At 42.0% G+C, this 18,397-nt stretch overlaps 1 protein-coding gene across 1 annotated transcript in view; it reads left to right on the top strand.

Moving 5' to 3' along the window:
* The first annotated feature begins 293 nt into the window (after nucleotides 1-293).
* Nucleotides 294-18,397, top strand: part of CD2AP (CD2 associated protein) — a 99,275-nt gene continuing 81,171 nt past the window's right edge. The window contains exon 1 of the mRNA XM_084890505.1: nucleotides 294-433. Within this exon, the coding sequence (XP_084746631.1) occupies nucleotides 430-433 (4 nt within the window). The 5' untranslated portion in view covers nucleotides 294-429. The remainder of the gene's footprint in view (nucleotides 434-18,397) is intronic.

An 18,397-nucleotide genomic window follows, 5' to 3' on the forward strand; every position in this document is an offset into this window, starting at 1 on the left:
CACCTTCCCGGCCTCGGTCCGCGTCTCCACCTCAGTCCCTGGCGTCGCGCTCGCCCTGTGAACGGCGCGCATCGAAGGGGAGGCGCGGGGCGGGCTCCTCGGCTGGGCGCGGGGGAGCCAGCGGCCTAGAGGAGCCGGCCGGTCCCATCCCCCTGCGGGAGCCACGCCGGGTGGGAAAGCCGCTGTGTGGGCGGGCGGGCGGGGGCGGGCCGGGCGCCTGGAGCCGCCGCCGCCGCCTCCCCCTCGCCGGCCGCGCCGACGGGACTGTCCGGGCAGCGCCGCGGGCAGATGGAGGCACCTCCTCGCCCCGCCTGAGTTCAGGAGGGGCAAGCGCGGGGCGCAGGGCCCGCCTCCGGCCGCCAGAGCGGCGGCGCGAGCAGCTGGAGGAGGAGCGGCGGCGCCGGGCTTCTCCCCGCGGGGGCCCCCAGCATGGGTAAGGAACGGGGCGCTCCCCGCGGCCGCCGGCCCGGCCGGCCCGGCCCATTCGGGAGGGCGGTGTCCCGGCTCGGTCTCCGCGCGGAAGGGACGGGGGGCGGCCACCCCGGGCCCTTCCTCCGCCCCTGCGCCCTGCCGGCCCCCGGCCACCTTGCTCTCCCCGGGGAGAGGGTGGCCGGAGGGCTCGCGGGTGCGCCTGGCGCCCCCCTTCCCGCCTTTTCCCGCTCCGGGGAAGCCGAGGGGGGCATGGGGCGGCCGGCCGCGTCTCCTCGCCCACCGGGACCCCGCTTTATGCTCAGCCCGAGCTGCCCTCTCTCCCCGGCCCTTTCCTCTCCCCCCACCCCACCATGGGGAAGGGTGATCGAAAAACCTGACAAAGTTACTTACACTTCCAACTTCTTTATCTCCGGCGAGGCTTTTAAAGTTTTATTTTTGGCTGGGAAAGGCAATCCCCTCGGTAAAAAACCAAAAAACTCGCAAGGGGATGCCTCCGGGACAGGGAAGGCGGAGTATGGACTCCGTTTCTACCTAAGCGAGTCTGTTGGCATTTAAACATTAAATCCCCGAGGACTGGGTTGGGGTTTGGTAGGGTTTCTTGTGTGGAGCCCTTTGAGAAGCAGTTTCCTGTTTGGGAATTTAGACTTCCTCGCTAGAGGAGGGAAAAGTACCAGGCCTTCTATGTTATTTATACTTTTTTGTGCTTAAAAAGTTTTGTTGGGAATCTAGGGAGAGCAGTGTGTGGTGCAGCCGGGAGGGGAAGGGAGGGTTGCTGCTCTGCTGATAACGCAGAGGTGTGCCGCGTGGGGCTAGGCACGATCTCCCGCAGCCCTTTAAAAATCAAAAGCAATTGGAAAAAGCTGCTAAAAAAAAAAAAAAAAAAGCAAAGCAAAGTGTGCCACCTTAAAGCATAAGTTTGCGTCGCCATAAGGCAATCTTGACGTTGGTCTCGGACAGTAAATGAAGTGAGTGCTCTATCACTCCTTGCTGTTAAGAGTTGGAAGCTGCTTCCTACGGACACACTATTAACCCAAATGAATAATGTATGAAACGAACAAGTGATTTAGGAGCAGGACACGTAGAAAATCCTGCTGATGTGGCTCCTCCTTGCCCACACATTGCTCTGTGGGAAATGCTGTAAGCGGAGTGTTGATAGACGCTCGCCTTGCTCTTCTGCGTTTTCGAGGCTTGTTGCTTTCACGCGCCCCCGCCTCCCTCCGACTTGCAGGTGACTTTTGTACACAGAGTGCTCTTCAGCTCAGAAACAGTAAAACCTTTGGTATTTAGAACTTTCAGGTGAATTCCTTTCGAATTGATCGGTTGAGCTTATTGGGTCGTTGAGGGGTTATTCCTTTAAGCACCAAATTATCAAATCACTTTAATTGCTTTGAATGAAAAGCATACTGAAGTCAAAATATGTAATTCTTTTCTGTCTTGAGTGGGAAATGCAGAATGTAATTAATCTTCCTGATGACTTAGGGTCATAATTTCAGGTCTGTCAGGTACTGTCATGCCTTCAGTATCTGTTGATTGTATATGGGAGTGTTGATCAGATTCCTTTGCATTTTGATGTTATTTAAGTACTTTTCTGCTTTGCTGTTGGGTGTGCTTGTCAAGGAGATCAATGCCCCCCTTCCCAACTCTGTTCTCTTAAATTTTCTACAAGTGTGGAGATCATGCTCATATTTGTAGTTCTGTATAAAGGAAAAATAAAGTAGACCCTCTTAGACAGTGTGCGAGATCCTCTCTTGAGAAAAGGAAATGAATCAATACTTGGGTTTTGGAGTATCTGTTTTGATTGTCCAGAGGGCTTTTCTTAGTGGCTTTTTCATTGTGTTCTGGTTAGATGAGTTGCCAAATTATCTTGGTAAAGTGTGATTGCTGCATACTTTCACTTTGACTACCCAGAATGTGTTTCTCGAAGGTTGATTTATTGGGGCATATGTTGTTAATTTTTGAAAGGTATTTGTCAGACATTTCCATATGAATGTATACTTTCAATTTATTGGTCCTATAGTAATCATATTGAAATTATTAAAATCATTTAAAGGGTGTTTTCTTTTATAATAGAAATCTCATTTGCTTGGTTATCAGCAGTCTTTCTTTTTTTATTCCTCAGGATTTAGGATATTTTTTACATCCTAAAGAGGATGGAAGGAAGAGGGAGGGGGGAAAGAGAGAAGGGAGGGAGAGAGTGAAACATTGATGTGACAGAGATATGTCCATTGGCTGCCTTCCATATGCACCTCCTACACACCCTGATGGGGGCGGGATTGGACCTGCAGCCCAGGTACATGCCCTTGGTGGGAAAGAGAAACCTCAGGTTGATGCTCTAACCATTGAACACGCCTATTAGGGCAGAGGTCTTTATTTCTTATGCTTTCAGATGACAACTTAAAATATTTACATGATATTTTATTCCGTTTGTCACAAAATGAAAAAATTTTTAATTTCTTTGTTTTGAATTTGAAAACATTTAATATAAAAAATTATAAAACATGAATTGCTTTTGGTTCTTTCCATATTACCAATAAAAAATATGTACAAGCCCTAGCATGTGTGGCTCAGCTGGTTGAGCATCATCACCAAGATGCCTGCGTCCAGGAAGCAGCCCACCGATGTTTTTCTCATGGAATTCTCTTTTTCCCTTCATCTCTAAAATTAATTAAAACATATTTTTAAAAATAAAACAATGCCAGTGTTCTCAAAATTAAAAAAATACAGCATGTGTTATTGTTTTTTTAAAAAATACCTTCAAATTTTTATTGCTACATAATCCAAATTTGTTATTTTTTTTCTCCCCTCCTTAATCATGGAACATCCACTCCTATTAATTGTATTTTAAGTGCGATAACTGTTTAATTTTCTAATGTGTATGAAGAAATGGTGTTTTGTCAAGGGCCTGATGGTAGGCAAGGAAAGAGCTGTAATGATTGCTGATTTGGATGAAAATAGGACAGAACTGCAAATCGCTTCCTAAGTAAACTGGTAAAGCAAGTTGTGAGAGATCTGAACGTTTCAGTTTGTGTTCTGAAAAGAAAGGGTGAATAAAACCTTATATATGACTGAAAGTTAGGTAAATTGGGTAATCATGATGATTGAGCTATGACTTGCTTAGTTGTAGAATTTGATATCCACTACTACTAGGCAGATTGACCTCAAATAGAACTTATGTCTTTTTAGATGGGGGAGAAAACTGGTCTGGGAAGTCTGGACAGAGGTTTGTCCATATATATCTACAGTCAGCTTGTCAGCATGAGGGATATGTCAAGCAAAAGGTAGGGTGTAGACAGGTGGAGCAGGACAGCTTGGTGTGGGAGTGGGATGGTTGTTGGTAGCAGGCACTAAGTAGTAGTTCAGATTGGTATCTTGGGGGAAAGGGAAGGATGTGGGTTTTAGTAGTATGTAGGTCTTGAAGACCTAGCCACAGGGAAGTGAAACCAGAGAGAGTCCAGGTTTTTTGTGAGAGATAGAAGGTAGATATTTGTTTCCAGGATGAGCTTGGCTATTGGAATTATTTTAGATAGAGGCCCTGTGCACGAATTCTTTCACCAGTGGGGTCCCTCGGTTTAGCCTGCAGGATTAAGCTGAAACTGGCTCTCTGACATTCCCCGAGAGGTCCGGATTGTGAGAGGGCACAGGCCAGGCCGAGGGACCCCACTGGTGCACGATCAGGGTCAGGGAGGGACGAAGAGGTTGGCCAAAAAGGGAGGGACCACAGGAGGGCTCCAAGGCCTGTCTGGCATATCTTGCTAAGTTCCAATCAGCCAGATCCCAGCAGCAAGCTAACCTACTGGTTGAAGCGTCTGCCCCCTGGTGGTCAGTGCATGTCGTAGCTAGCGGTTGAGTGGCCTTAGCATATCAATAGCATATTATGCTTTGATTGGTTGAACTGACAAATGGACACTTAGCATATTAGGCTTTTTTTTTTTTTTTAGATATACATTTTATTGATTTTTCACAGAGAGGAAGAGAGAGGGATAGAGAGTTAGAAACATCGAGAAACATCGATGAGAGAGAATCATCGATCAGCTGCCTCTTGCACACCCTCTACTGGGGATGTGCCCGCAACCAAGGTACATGCCCTTGCCCGGAATCGAACCCAGGACCTTTCAATCCGCAGGCCGATGCTCTATCCACTGAGTCAAACCGGTCCCGGCTAGGCTTTTATTATATAGGATGAGCCAAGCAGTAAAACTGACATGATTTGGACCCCTGTATTTTTTTGTCTTGGCACCAAATTAGTTGTCTATATTAGTACCCTGTTTCCCCGAAGATAAGACAGTGTCATATTAATTTTTGCTCCCAAAGATGCGCTAGGTCTTATTTTCAGGGGATGTCTTATTTTTCCATGAAGAATACGGTACGCATTTATTGTTAAATGAAAATAAAGGAAATTTATTACCTGTATACGGTATGGTAGTACGGTAGTTGTCAACACAAACCAGACAAACTGTGAATCCTACAGTATCAAGAATTTACTCATTTATTCAATGACAATCATGTCATCATCTTCTGGAACATCATCATAACAATCCAATTCCTGAATTTCCTGGTGAATTTCTTGTGACTCCATTTCTTTCAGAATCAGTGGACCAAATCTCTCATGTTTAGCCTGGGGGGATGGGGGGCTTATATTTCACTCAGAAGGAAACCTGTAAGTAGGTCTTATTTTCGGAGGATATCTTATTTTTGGGGAAACATGGTAGTTGGATCTATAAACATGACATTAATGGTCCTAGATAAGTGGAATGAAATGAGATCATCTATCTAAATGTTTGAGGATATTCCCTGGTCACAATTTAGCATTCCCTTTGTGCATTTGGTCCCAGGGATTTAATTCCTGCTTTTTCTTTCCCGCTGTCTATTTTTCACATGAGTCAACTCCTTTCAGACCCAGTGCAAAGCAGATTACAAAGTTCCAGTATATCCTTCAGTTTCAGAAATAAACACACAATCTTTAATAGTGTCAAGCATTCATAATTGCCAACATAATAAACAAGCAAGTAGGAATAAGAAACTTGAAAGCACTAATTATTGGTCCCTTGATTTCACCAGAGTGGTGTTGACCGGGTATTACAAAGACCTACTTGATTGTTTTTTTGTAGCATATGCTTGTCCATTTCAGTCCTTCCCCACATCATTTTTTCCAGCTTTCTTTAGGTTTATATTAAATGTTCAAACTTAATAGAGTAGTTTATACCATTATTAAGCAGATAGAATCTCTTTCATAATCTTACTGGGGCTTTTCTGACCTGAGACCTTGCTATATGTAATACTTCTGTTTTTCAGTCATAACTTTGGCTTTTAAACCAAGTGAGGTAGGCTTTTCCTTTGGGCTTCAAATGTTTCCTCCTTTGGAGTAAATTGACATTACTTCTGATTTGTTTTGGATTTTGTTTTAGTTTCTGAAGGTCTCAGGTGTCCGGGTGTTCCACTCTCTCACAGTTTTCATTCAGCCAAAAATATAACTTACTAGTTGTTTGTATTTATTTATTTTTAAAATGTATTTTATTGATTTTTTTCAGAGAGGAAGAGAGAGGGATAGAGAGTTAGAAACATTGATGAGGGAGAATCAGTGCTGCCTCTTGCACACCCCCCACTGGGAATGTGCCCGCAACCAAGGTACATGCCCTTGCCCGGAATTGAACCCGGCACCTTTCAGTCCGCAGTCCGAGGCTCTATCCACTGAGCCAAACCGGTCCCGGCTGTTTGTTTTGTTTTGTTTTGTTTTGTTTTGGCATTAACTTTCCAGTGACTGTAGTGTTTGGGGCCAGAGCTGGAAAGAAAGGGACCAAAACCCAACTGAATTGATAATTTAGAAGCCCATAGTTTAAAGCCAAAATAAAAACTATTTTTAAAAATATATTTTTTTTATTGATTTCAGAGGAAGGGAGAGGGAGAAACATAGGAACATTAGTGATGAGAAAGAATCATTGATCGGCTGCTTCCTGCACACTCCATACTGGGGATTGAGTCCTGCAACCTGGGCATGTACCCTGACCAAAAATTGTGAATCCGTGACCACCTGGTCTCTATGTCAATGCTCAACCACTGAGCTATGCTAGCTAGGCTAAAATAGAAACTCCTGTTATTCTCTTCATTTCATATGTAATGACCTTACTTGCCCTGAACTCATTGATGCCAGAAACTACATCACTTGTTTTATTCTATTTAAAAAATTGAACACTCTTAATAAATAACAGAAAATTGGGAGCCTACTATGTGTTCACTAAGTCAATATTACTTTCACTAAGTTCAATAATACTTTAATTTGGAATAATTGGGGAGAGGGGGTCAATTTAATGAATAATACAAAATTTAAATATATAGAAATATGCCCACTTAAACCAGATTAACAGAATGCTGCATAACTGGAGCTCCTGTTTCAAGTTATTACATAGACGAGGTCTGTCATTTTAAAAAGAAACTCTTTAATCCTTTCTGTCTGACTCATTGTGGCTCTTAAGTCTCTTTGGTAGAAAGTCGATGATCTGGGACAGTGGTAGGTAAACTGTGGCTCGCAAGCCACATGCGGCTCTTTGGCCCCTTGAGTGTTGCTCTTCCACAATATACCACAGCCTGGGTAAGTCTATTTTGAAGAAGTGGCGTTAGAAGTTTACGTTTAAAAAATTTGGCTCTCATAAGAAATTTCAATCGTTGTACTGTTGATATTTGGCTCTGTTGACTAATGAGTTTGCCGACCACTGATCTAGGATATTAAGTATCTTGTCAGGTGGATCTGCCTACTCCATGTATGTTACATTAATGTTACATACTTCTAGTAAATAAAGTAAAAATTACTGATTTTGCAGATGAGACATTTCTGTATGACTATTTTATCATGTTAAACAAATTTAGGCATTAAGAATTAATTTGCTTAAAAATGTTTGTTTAATAACTTGAACAGTATTGGTTGAACTGTAAAATTATATTCAGTGGGTGCTGCAAAGCAAGTGTACATATGTTCTTTGAAGTATTCTAAATTGATAAATTACATACCCATAAGTTTGCTAGTAGCTATGTTAAAAAAGGAATAGGTGAAATTAGTACATTATTTCAAAATATATGTAACATGTTATTAATGAGATAGTTTACTTTCCCCCCCTGGTTTTGAAATCTGGTGTGTATTTTATAGAACATCTTGGTTTGGACTATTCACAATTCAGGTGCTCAGTAAACACCTGTGCTGGTGGTTAGCAGCTGGACAGTGCAGTTTTAGTTTTAGAGTATAAACTTTATAGGCTTGTGAATCTAAGGAGCATTTATGAAAATATTTTTAAAGTATTATGCAATTATATATTATTATAAGGAATTGTACTATTTTAGGGTTTGTTGATAAGTCATTTTTGTCCTTATTTGATTAATCCTGAATTAGATACTTAATGATAATTTATTATAATTAAACTAGAGGCTCGGTGCATGAAATTCGTGCATGGGGTAAAGGGTATCCCTCAGCCTAGCCTGCACCCTCTCCAATCTGGGACCCTTCTAGGGATGTCCAACTGCCTGTTTAGGCCTGATCCCACCAAGATCGAACCTAAATGAGCAGTTGGACATCCCTTTCACAATCCAGGACTGCTGGTTCCCAACTGCTCGCCTGCCTGCCTTCCTGGTTGCTCTTAACCACTTCTGCCTGCCAGCCTGATCACCCCCTAACCACTCCCATGACAGCCTGATTGATGCCTAACTGCTCCCCTGCCGGCCTATTTGCCCCTAACTGCCCTTCCCTGCAGGCCCGGTCACCCCCAACTTCCCTCCTCTGCCGGCCTGGTCACCCCTAACTGCCCTACACTGCAGGCTTAATTGCCCCCAACTGCCCTCCCCTGCTGGCCATGTTGTGGTGGCCATCTTGTGTCCACATGGGGGCAGCCATCTTGTGTGTTGGAGAGATGGTCAATCTGCATATTACTTCTATTAGTTAGGATAGAGGCCTAGTACATGGGTGGGGGTCAGCTGGTTTGTCCTGAAGGGTGTCCCGCCCGGATCAGGGTGGGGGTTCCCTTGGCATGTGGGGTGGCCTGGGCAGGGGACCTGTGGTGATTTGCAGGCCAGCCACACCCCCTGGCGACCCAAACAGAGGCCCTGGTATCAGGGATTTATGTATCTTCTACAATTGAAACTTTGTAGCCTGGAGTGGAGCCAAGCCTCCTGCTTTCTCTGTGGTTGCAGCCATTTCTGTTGGAATTTGTTTACCTTCTATAATTAAAGCTTTGTAGCCTTTAGTGGAGGCTTAGACTGGCAAGGGCAGGCGGAAAGCTTGACTTCCTCTGTTGCTGGGGAAACCCAAGTCTCCCTCCTGCTCTCTGTGGCTGTAGCCATCTTGGTTGAGTTTATTTGCATGCTCACTCTGATTGGTGGGCATGGCTTGTGGGTGTAGCGGAGGTGCGGTCAATTTGCATATTACTTTTTATTATGTAGGATAGCAAGTATATTTTTAATGGGAAAAAAAAGGTTCAACTTTGTGTATTATATATAATATGCCTGGAGTTTCATTCTGTTTTCTTTTTCTTTTTCTTTTTTTTTTAATATATTTTATTGATTTTTTACAGAGAGGAAAGGAGAGAGAGAGCTACAATAGAAACGTCGATGAGAGAGAAACATCGACCAGCTGCCTCTTGCACACCCCCTACCGGGGATGTGCCCGCAACCAAGGTACATGCCCTTGACCGGAATCGAACCTGGGAACTTCCAGTCCGCAGACCAATGTTCTACCGCTGAGCCAAACTGGTTTCGGCTCATTCTGTCTTCTAAATAAAATGTGGTTTTGGGCACTTGGCCTACTTGTGTGAGAGAATTTGAGGCCTTTGAATGGCATTTGGATTGTTACTTGAAAGTATAATTTAGCCTTAAAAATAAGAGAGCTGTTCTTTCAGTTTAGATTGCGTATCTTTAGAAATAAATAAGATTAAGAGTTACATTTTACAATTGAGTGAATGCTGTTGATCAAGAGCTCAAAAGGAGAACACAAATAATTATTGGAATATGGTAGTCCTCAGAAATGATATGGAGAAAACATGTCAGAAGCCTATCAGTTATAAATATAAAATTTTGGCCCAGCCAGCATGGCTCCGTGGTTGAGTGTTGATCTATGACCCAGCAGGTCACTGTTGGATTTCGGTCAGGATAAATGCCCAGGTTGCAGCCTCAATCCCCATTGTGGGGTGTGTAGGAGGCAGCAGATCCATGGTTCTCTCTCTTCATTGATGTTTCTTTCCCTTTCCCTACCTCTCTAAAATCAATAAAAATATATTTAAGAATTTTTTAACAGATTTTTCTGATAGAATTGTTACAGCTAAAGGGTTTGTATCTTTTATTAGCTTTCCAGTGAGCTCTATGACATGAAAAAATTCTGAAGGACTTTTAATAGCTATTAACGTGATTTCTTCCCCACAAACACTTCTACTTTTTAATCAGTCATAGCCCATATTAATTGTTTTTTTCCCAGAAAAATAGTTAGAATTTTATCTTCTTAGTAAATACTTTGGTTTGAATTTGGTAAATGTTTATTTAAGTCTTTAGCAAAGACAAAAGCACTTAAAATAAAAAGGTAGGCAAGATTCTTGAAGAACTTCTATTAATACTTCTTTCATGGCAGGTCTGCTGGCAATGAGTTTTTGTTTAAGAAAAATATTTATTTCTATTTCACTTTTGAAGGCTAATTTTACTGGAAATAGCTAAATTTGTAGTTATTTTTCTTTCAGTGCTTTAAATAGTTTACTTCACTCCCTTCTTGCCTGAGTGTCTGAAGAGAAAGAAGCTGATGGAATTTTTATCCTTGTTCCTCTCTAGGCTTTTATCTTGTGGTTTCTTTTAAGATTTTCTCTGTCCTGGGTTTTCTGTAGTTTGAATATGGTATACATAGGTGTAGACTTTCCTACATTTATCCTATTTTGTGTTCTCTGAGCTTCCTGGATATGTAGCTTGGTGTATGTTATTAATTTTGGAAAATTTCCTGTTATTCCAATTACAGATATGTTATATCTTTTGAAATTGCAGTTCTTGGATGTTCTGTTATGTTTTTGTTTTTGTTTTAGTTTTTTTGCTAATGTAGTTGTTTGCTTTTTTAATTTTTTTTTCTCTTTGCATTTTTTGGGGAAATTTCTATTGACCTATCTTCAAGCTTACTGATTCTGTACATGGTAGAGTCTAGTCTGCTGTTGAACCTACCAGTGGCATCCTTTATTTCTGTTACAGAGATTTTTGTTTCTTGTATTTCCTCGTGATTATTCATCTGCTTACTTTACTAACTGTGCTTGCATATTGTTGTTTTTTTCATTATCACTAGTACCATATTAATATAGTTGTATTACATTCCCTGTCTGGCCTTGGCTGGTGTGGCTCAGTTGGTTGAGTGTCATCCCATCCACCAAAAGGCTGCTGTTTGAATTTCTGGTCAGAACACATTCCCAAGTTTTGGGTTTGATCCCCAGTAGGGGGTATGCAGGAGGCAGCCGATCGATGTTTCTCTCATTGATTTTTCTCTCTCCCTTTCCCTTTCTTTCTCTAAAATCAACAAAAACTTATTTAAAAAAATAATAAATCACCTGTCTGATTCCAAAAATTATTTGAGTCCAGCTCTGATGCTTGCTTTGCATTTGTGTCTTTTCTTGCCTCTTAAAAGCATGATGTGGCATGACCAGTATGGCTCAATGGTTGTGTGTCTACCTCTGAACCAGGAGTTCGCAGTTCAATCCCCGTCAGGTCCCATGCCCAGGTTATGGATTCGATCCCCAGTGTGGGGCATGCAAGAGGCAGCCAAACAATGATTGTCTCTCATCATTGATGTTTCTATCTCTCTCTCTCCCCCTCTCCCTTCCTCTGAATTCAATAAAAATAAATAAAAAGCATGATGTATAATTTTCTGTTGACAGTTGGACATGATGTATTAGACAGTAATTGCTGAGGTAAATAGGTCTTTAGTGTAAGGTTTTATATTAATTTAGCTAGGGATTATACTTTAATATTTGCTTTAGCTATAGGTGCCAGAGGCTTCAGATTCCTTTAGTGTCCTTGTTATTGTTTCTCTTGCTGTATTTGAGTTTCCCTAAGAACTCTTTCTAGATAGTATCTGCATTGTGCAGCTATTTCAGCATTAATTAACTCATACTGGAACTCAATTGGTATGGCGGTAAGGTTTAGGAGAGAGGAAGCATCCTATAATATTTTAAATCTCAAACTTAGTGGATCTCTGTTCTGGGACTGTGACCATTACAAGCCTTTCTTAGTTGTTGTTCCCTTCTACCCCAACACAGAAGAGAAGGGACTGGAATCTGAGAAATGCCCATTCCACAGGTGGGAAAGTCTCTGATAAGGTCTTTTCCTTGGAGAATAGGTCTTTGTTTTGGAGAATGCTTTGGTTCTTGGTTATTTCACAGTGATTACTTTTTCCTTCCTCTTTGCCAGAACTACAAAGACATATCCATGGGCTCTTCAGGGCGAGAACAGGATGGGGTTCCTGGAAGTAAAGCCCACAAAAGTGTGGGATTCTCTTAAGACTACAGTCCCCAGAAGTTTCCCACTCATGATATTCCACACTCAGCCTCCAGGAATTCATTGTGACGGATTGATTTTTAAAAAAAATTTTTTTGTCCCTCAAATAGTAATGGTTAAGTTCTAATTCTTGGTAAGTATGAATGCGACATTATTAGAAAATAGAATCTTTAAAGATGTAACTAAGGATCTGAACATGATGTCATCCTAGGTTTAGGATTGGCCGTTAATCCAAAGACTGGGATGCCCTTATTAAGAGGAGAGGGAGATCCCAGAGATATATTAGGGAAAGGCCATATGCAGCTGGAGGCAGAGGTTGGAATTAGGCAAACCAAGGAATTCCAGAGATTGCATGCAGCTCCCAGAAGCCAAGATAGAGGTATGGAGCCGTTCTCCCCTGGAGTCTTAAGAAAGTTACAGCCCTTGCCGAGACCCGTTTGGCTCAATGGATGGAGCGTCGGCTTGGGGACTGAGGGGTCCCGTGTTCGATTCCGGTCAAGGGCATGTGCCTTGGTTGCGGGCATGTCCCCAGTGGGGGGTGTGCAGGAGGCAGCTGATCGATGATTCTCATCGATGTTTCTGACTCTCTATCTCTCTCCCTTCCTCTCTGTACAAAAATCAATAAAAAATATTTTAAAAAAAGAAAGTTACAGCCCTGCTGGATACCCTGATTTTGTGCTCTGGCCTCCAGAGCAGTAACTGAGAGAACAGTGTTGTATTTTAAGTCGCCTGGTTTGTGTCAGTTTGTTACAACAGCTTTGGGAGACTTGGTAACAGTGTTTCTCCCAGTTTATGGCTCTAATGGTTTCTACTGAATGTGATCTAGTAGATGATGGCTGTGATTCTCTGAATATGTCTACCCTTCTATATCTTGAAGTGGTGGTTTGCTCTGTGTCCTCATTTCTCTGATGGGTTCCAAGAAAGTCATTGATTTTCAGTTTGTTTAGCTTTTTGCCTTGTAAGGATAAGGATGAGAGTGACATCTTCCAAGCTTTTTACATATTGGAGCTAAAATAAGTCACGTATTTTAAAAAATATATTTATTGACTTAAGAAGGGAGAGAGAGAAAGAGACATTGATATGAGAGAGAAACATCTATCAGTTGCCTTCTGTATGCACCCCTACTGGGAATTGGACTTGCAACCTTTTGGTGTACAGGATGATGTTCCAACCAACTGAGCCACATTGGCCTGGGCCATCTTAGAATACTTTTTCTCTGGATTTTTGTACTGCTGCTGTTATTTTAATCTTTTTATATTTTAATTTTCTTTCTATTATGTTATACGTCATAACATAATACTTTCAGTTGTACATGATTTGATATTTGTATATATTGCAAAATAACCACCACAGTAAGTCTAGGGTATTTGTTAACCTATATACGTAGTTACAAAATTTTTTCTTGTAATGAGAATTTTTAAGTTTTACTCTCTTAGCATCTTTTAAATGTGCAGTACAGTATTACTAATTTTAGTTACCGTGTTGTATATTATTTAATTATTTTTTAATTGGAAATTTGTACCTTTTGAACACCTTCACCCATTCTCTCTTCCCCCAGCAACCATCAATCAGTTCTCCCTCAATGAGCTATTTTTTTAAAATTATTTTTTATTTATTTTTTTTAAGATTTCACATGTGAGATCTTATGATATTTGGGTATTTGTCTTTCTCTGTCTGATTTATCTCACTTAGCATAATGCCCTCAAGTTCTATCCATGTTGATGCAGATAGCAATACTATTCAATTTATGGTTGAATAGTATTCTGTTGTGTGTACTATATATATATCACTTTAAAAAAATCCATTTATTCAATGGAAGGTTAGGTTGTTTTCATATCTTAGCTATTGTAAATAATGCAGCATTGAACATGGTTGTGCCTTGGATAAATTCCCAAAAGTGGATTTGTTCAGTCATATGATAGGTAGTTATGTATTTAATTTTTTAGTAACTCTACTGTTTTCCATAGTGGCTGTACCAATTTATATTCCTACCAACAGTGCACAATTTGGATTACTTTCTTCACACTTTCAAAATAAACCGGTATGGCTCAGTGGTTGACCAGGATCTGGAGGCTGCAGAAGAAAAGTTTGATACTAGCAGAGGTTCATGAGGTTTAAGGAAAGAAGCCATCTGATGTAGAAGCTTCAGCAAATTATCCAGAAATCTAACTAAGATAATTAATGAAGGATGGTTATATAAACAATATTTTTAATGTACATGAAGAGTCTTGTATTGGAAGAAGATGCCATCTAGGATTTTAATAGCTAGAGAGAAGTCCTTGCCTGGCTTTAAAGGACTGTCTTAGGGGCTAAGAGTAGCTGGTAACTTTAAGTTGAATCAGTGCTCCTTTACTGCTATGAAAATGCTAGGGCCCCCAAGAATTATGCCAAATCTATTCTGCCCAGGCTGTATAAAAGGAACAACAAAACCTGCATGACAGCATATTCTTTTTACAATACATTTTACTGAATTTTTTTCAGCCCACTGCTGAAACTTACTGCTTAGAAAAAAAGATTCCTTTTAAACTACGTATTGACAATGCACCTCATCACCCAAGACTTCTGATTGAGATGTATGAAGACATTAATGTTTTTATGCCTCTCAATACAACATACACCTTGTAGCCTGTGGTCAAGGAGTCATTTTGACTTTCAAGTCTTATTTAAGAAATACATTTTAAAAGGCTATAGCTGCCATGGATAGTGATTCCTTTGATGGAACTGGGCAAAGGAAGTTTTAAAACCTTTTGGAAAGAATTCACCATTTTAGATGTCATTAAGAACATTCTAGACTCATGGAAAGAGGTCAAAATATCAATATTAGCAGGAGTTTGAAAAAAGTTGATTACAATCAATATGGGTGACTTTGATGAGTTCAAGACTTCAGTGGAGGAAGTAACTGTAGATGTGGTGGAAATAGTAAGAGAGCTAGAATTAGAAGTGGAGACTGAAAGTGTGACTTGATTGCTGCAATGTCGTGAGAAACTGTAATAGATGAGGAGTTATTTCTTATGGATGAACAAAGAAAGTGTTTTTTAAAATTATTTAAAATTAGAGGCCCGGTGCATGAAATTCATGCACAGGGGCTGGGGGGATATCCCTCAGCCCAGCCTGCACCCTCTCCAATTTGGGAGCCCTCGAGGGATATTCAACTGCTCGTTTAGGCCCAATCCCACTGGGCAGTCGGACATTCCTCTCACAATCCAGGACTGCTGGCTCTCAACTGCTCACCTGCCTTCCTTCTTGATTGCCCCTATCCGCTTCTGCCTGCCAGCCTGATCACCCCCAACCACTCCCATGCCAGCCTGATTGATGTCTAACTGCTCCCCTGCCAGCCTGTTTGCACCCAACTTCCCTCCTCTGCCGACGTGATCACCCCTAACTGCCCTCCCCTGCAGGCTTGATTGCCTCCAACTGCCCTCCACTGCTGGCCATCTTGTGTCCACATGGGGGCAGGATCTTTGATCACATGGGGGCAGCCATCTTGTGTGTTGGAGTGATGGCCAATCTGCATATTACTCTTTTATTAAATAGGATAGAGGCCTAGTACATGGGTGGGGGCCAGCTGGTTTGCCCTGAAGAATGTCCTGGATCAGGGTGGGGGTTTCCTTGGGGCATGGGGTGGACTGAGAGAGGGGCCTGTGGTGGTTTGTAGGCCAGCCATGCCCTCTGGTGACCCAAGTGGAGGCCTGGTATCTGGAATTTATTTATCTTCTACAATTGGAACTTTGTAGCCTGGAGCAGAGCCAAGCCTCCCGCTCACTTCATGGTGGACAGCCATTTATTTTGGGGTTTGTGTATCTTCTATAATTGAAACTTTGTAGCCTTAAGCGGAGGCCTGGGTGGGCCAGGGAGTGTGGAAAGCTTTGCTTCTTCCATTGCTGGGGGCAACCCTAGCCTCCCTCTTTCCAGCTCCATGGCTGCCGCCATTTCTGTATGGATTTGTTTACCTTCTATAATTGAAACTCTGTAGCCTTGAGTGGAGGCCTAGACTGGCAAGGGCAGGCAAAACCCAAGTCTCCCTCCTGCTCTCTGTGGCTGTAACCATCTTGGTTTGGTTTATTTGCATACTCGCTCTGATTGGCTGGTGGGCATGGCTGGTGGGTGTAGTGGAGTGATGGTTAACTTGCATATTACTCTTTTATTAGATAGGGTATTGGTTTCAGAGAGAGAGAGAGAGAGAGAGAGAGAGAGAGAGAAAGAGAGAGAGAGAGAGAGAGAGAGAGAGAACGAGAGAGAGAACATCAATTGGTTGCTTCCCAAACGCTCCCCAACCCGGACCAGATTGAACCTACCCCAACTGGGAATAGAGCCCACAACCTTTCACTGTAATTCTGAGATTGGTTACTTTAGCAGAGATCCAGGTTACTTTCATCTTTCTTTTCTTTCATCCTAACCCTAACCACTCTTTAACTTGTCTCAAATAATTGTGACAATTTTGGGCATTACATTCTCACCAAGGAGCATCCAAAGTCTGCAGAAGGACATTCCTTTTTTTGTGTTTTGTATTTAAAGTTAACTAAACCTTCCCAGAACTCTTTCTCACATCTTGAATGATCAGAATCCATCCGTCACATGCATGTTTGAAAACCCATTGGAGTGTGTGCATATGAAATTATTTTAAATCAACTATCTTTAGACCTTTGCTTCTTTGACCAGTAGCATTAGGTATTCTGGGACCTACTTATTCAGAGTATGCATTTAAACACAATTCTCAAGTCAACAAGATGACTTCTGCAAGTAAAGAAGATGGTTTGATTGTACATTAGTATTTGGGAAGTACTGGTTTGGACTAGTCAAGAATCACCCCCTTGGGACTGAGACAAACCTCACTTGGTAGAGTACAGGGTCTCAAAATAACAAAAAGATATGATGCTGTACATGGGAGGAAGAAAGATGAATGGATGTATGGTTAGTCTGCCACTTGAATAGGAAATCTGTTATTGCTTTTCTTTTATTGAGCCATATAAATTATTAATAGCATGCATAAGTCATGTTCTATAATCTAAAATTATACTTAAAGGAGATGAAATATGGATCCTTACCTTCATTTTAGGGTGTACTCATTTTATTCGGTTCTATAACAGTATCGCGATAAACTTAGCAGTTTAAAACAATATACATTTATTATCTCTGATTTTGTGGTTCAGCAGCCTGGGGTCCTCTGGAAGGCTGCAATCAAGGTGTTGGCCAGGGCTTGGGTTTTCAACTCAGGGAAAAAACTGACATGATTTATTGGTGTCATTCAGTTCTCTGTGGGCTGTTGGACTGTGGGCCTCAGTGAACTGGCTATCAGCTCTAAACCTCCCTCAGGTGCTTGAATGTGGTCCTCTCCCTTGGCCAGTTCACAGCATGGCAGCTTGTATCTTCAATGCCAGCAACTGAGTGTCCTGGGAAGATGGATATTATAATCTTATATTGTCCTATACAGTCCATCATGTTTGTCAGATTCTGTTGGTTAGAAGTCAGTTATTGGTTACATTCATATTCAAGGAGAGGGAATTCTACAAGAATATGATTATCAAGAGATGGGATTTTGGGGACAACTTAGAGTTGTCTGCCCCTGAACATGAAGGGTGAAATATCTAAATATATAAAAGCCTAAGCAAACATCTGACTGGTAGCTATGATGCACACTGACCACCAGGGGGTAGACACTCAATGCAGGAGCTGCTGAGCTGCAGTGACTTGGCAGCTGCAGTTCTCAGATGATGCACCCAGACCAGAGAGTAGGGAGTGTCAGGGTTCTTGTCCCAGTCTTACAAAGGGTTCAGCATTCTGGAGAAAGGCTATGCGTAGATGTTTAAAGAATCCAAAGACGAAAGATAATTTTGAAAGGCATTGGGGGCATTGAAAGGCAGTTTCTTCAGCTAGAGGAGTTAGAAGACTACTCTTGACTAAGGACCCATGCTTTTATTAACACAATTTGTCCCAAGGCAGGGTGGAGATAATACACTTCAAAGGGTAGGGTCCAAAAGCATTGTCAAGTTTGGGGAATAGCTTACAGCTGTTCAGGTGTTTGGCCTACAGGAGGCAATAAAATGCCCTGAGCTGTCTGGCAGCAAACGATTATCCTATTCAGATTTGGGGGAAGTGCTGTTTAGCCTTTCCAACAGGTAAACTACATATGTGGCTCAGCCCTTGTTGAGTCCATCAAGCTTCACCAATCTTTTAATGAAATTCTTGTAATTATTACATGCTGGAATTAGTTCCCGGCGAGGGAGCCCAATTCTGGACTATGTCACCTGAGAACCACCCTGTCGCAATCTGGGACCCCTCGGGGGATCTCAGAGAGCCAGTTTCAGCCTGATCCCTGCAGGCCAGGCCAAGGGACCCCACCGGTGCCCAAGTCCATGTACCATGCCTCTACTCTGACTGTAAGAAAAACTGATGGCATGAATTATACATTGTATTGAATCTACTACTTAAAACTCATACTATGTTTAAAGGTAACCAAGAAATTTATGAATAT

This window comes from Pipistrellus hanaki, assembly GCF_964339955.1.
Source record: "Pipistrellus hanaki genome assembly, chromosome: 7".
NCBI classification, from domain to species: Eukaryota; Metazoa; Chordata; class Mammalia; order Chiroptera; family Vespertilionidae; genus Pipistrellus; species Pipistrellus hanaki.